At 52.0% G+C, this 1,118-nt stretch overlaps 1 protein-coding gene across 1 annotated transcript; it reads left to right on the forward strand.

Annotated features, from left to right (window-relative positions):
- Positions 1 to 275: 275 nt before the first annotated feature.
- K452DRAFT_293479 (uncharacterized protein) lies at positions 276 to 1,002 on the forward strand. Its single transcript, XM_033541581.1, has one exon. The coding sequence runs from the start codon at positions 376 to 378 to the stop codon at positions 550 to 552; it is 177 nt and encodes a 58-aa protein (XP_033390790.1). The 5' UTR covers positions 276 to 375; the 3' UTR covers positions 553 to 1,002.
- Positions 1,003 to 1,118: the final 116 nt, after the last annotated feature.

Below are 1,118 nucleotides of genomic sequence, written 5' to 3' on the forward strand. Positions count from 1 at the left end.
TCTTTCTCCCTTTCTAGCCTTAAAGGCCCAGCACCCTAGCAAAGAAGACACACGAGCAGGAGTTAGAGGAAAACTCACTACGAAAAGAGCCTACAGAGACGCTTCGTCCGCGATATGCCACCCTAACAGCGTAAGCCGTAGGCAGCGTGGCACGTCCTATACCCCTAGGGAGGCTATAGGGCACACGGTGGCAAGTACATAGTCGAACCGCGCGTGGACCCGCCGGACGTTAAATAGCAATCAATTAATCAATCAATCAATTAAGGTAAACCCCCACACCTCTCCGTCCGGCCAGGTGTACTCCAAGCAAATACGCTAAGAATCCCACCCAAAACTACTATCTCCTCCCCCAAAACGCCCTCTTTGGGTCCCCCGATGGCACCAGATCCATCAAACCCGTCGCTGGCGGAGGCCACGACCCCAAACACCCCGCTAACCTCTATTCTTAGGAGCCCGACAACCCCAGAGACGAACACCGCAGCCAATGGTAATATCAGACGGCACACCGCTAAGACAAAGCAAATCAAGACTACCCCCCTCCCACTCGCTTAGGACCTTGATCAAGACAACGGGCCCCTATCCTCATCACTTCGAACCCTCATCCAGGAAGAGAAGCTTAAGACAAAAGCAAGGGACGAAGTCCTCAAAGCTTTCGCCAAAACCCTAGACCAGCAACTAGCCCGTTTCCCTACCGGCCACCAAGCAGAACTTACCCAGGCACTAACTAAGGACCTTCTCAACACCATTAAGCGACACCTAACAGGCAACATAGAGGAAACTCCTAAACCAACATGCTAACCCCGGAGCTATGCGGAAGCCGTTACGCAGGGAGCTCCCAAGGAAACGTCACGCCCTAAACACAAGGCGACAGCGCACAAGACCCTAAAGGCACAGGACTTAAAAGAAAAAGACAATAGGCTTTTTATTAGACTTCCTCCGGACCACCTAGCGCGTAACTACTAACCCTTCGCAATTAAAGCAGCTATTATCACGCAACTAGACCTCGCAAAAGATACTGTGCGAGAAGTCTAACACGTCAAATCAGGGATTACAATCGTCCCAAGCGGTGAAGCTGCCACGTCAGCAATCCGGGGCAAAGCTGACAACATAGCCACCCT

The sequence above is a fragment of the Aplosporella prunicola genome (assembly GCF_010093885.1).
Source record: "Aplosporella prunicola CBS 121167 unplaced genomic scaffold K452scaffold_285, whole genome shotgun sequence".
In the NCBI taxonomy this organism is placed as follows: Eukaryota; Fungi; Ascomycota; class Dothideomycetes; order Botryosphaeriales; family Aplosporellaceae; genus Aplosporella; species Aplosporella prunicola.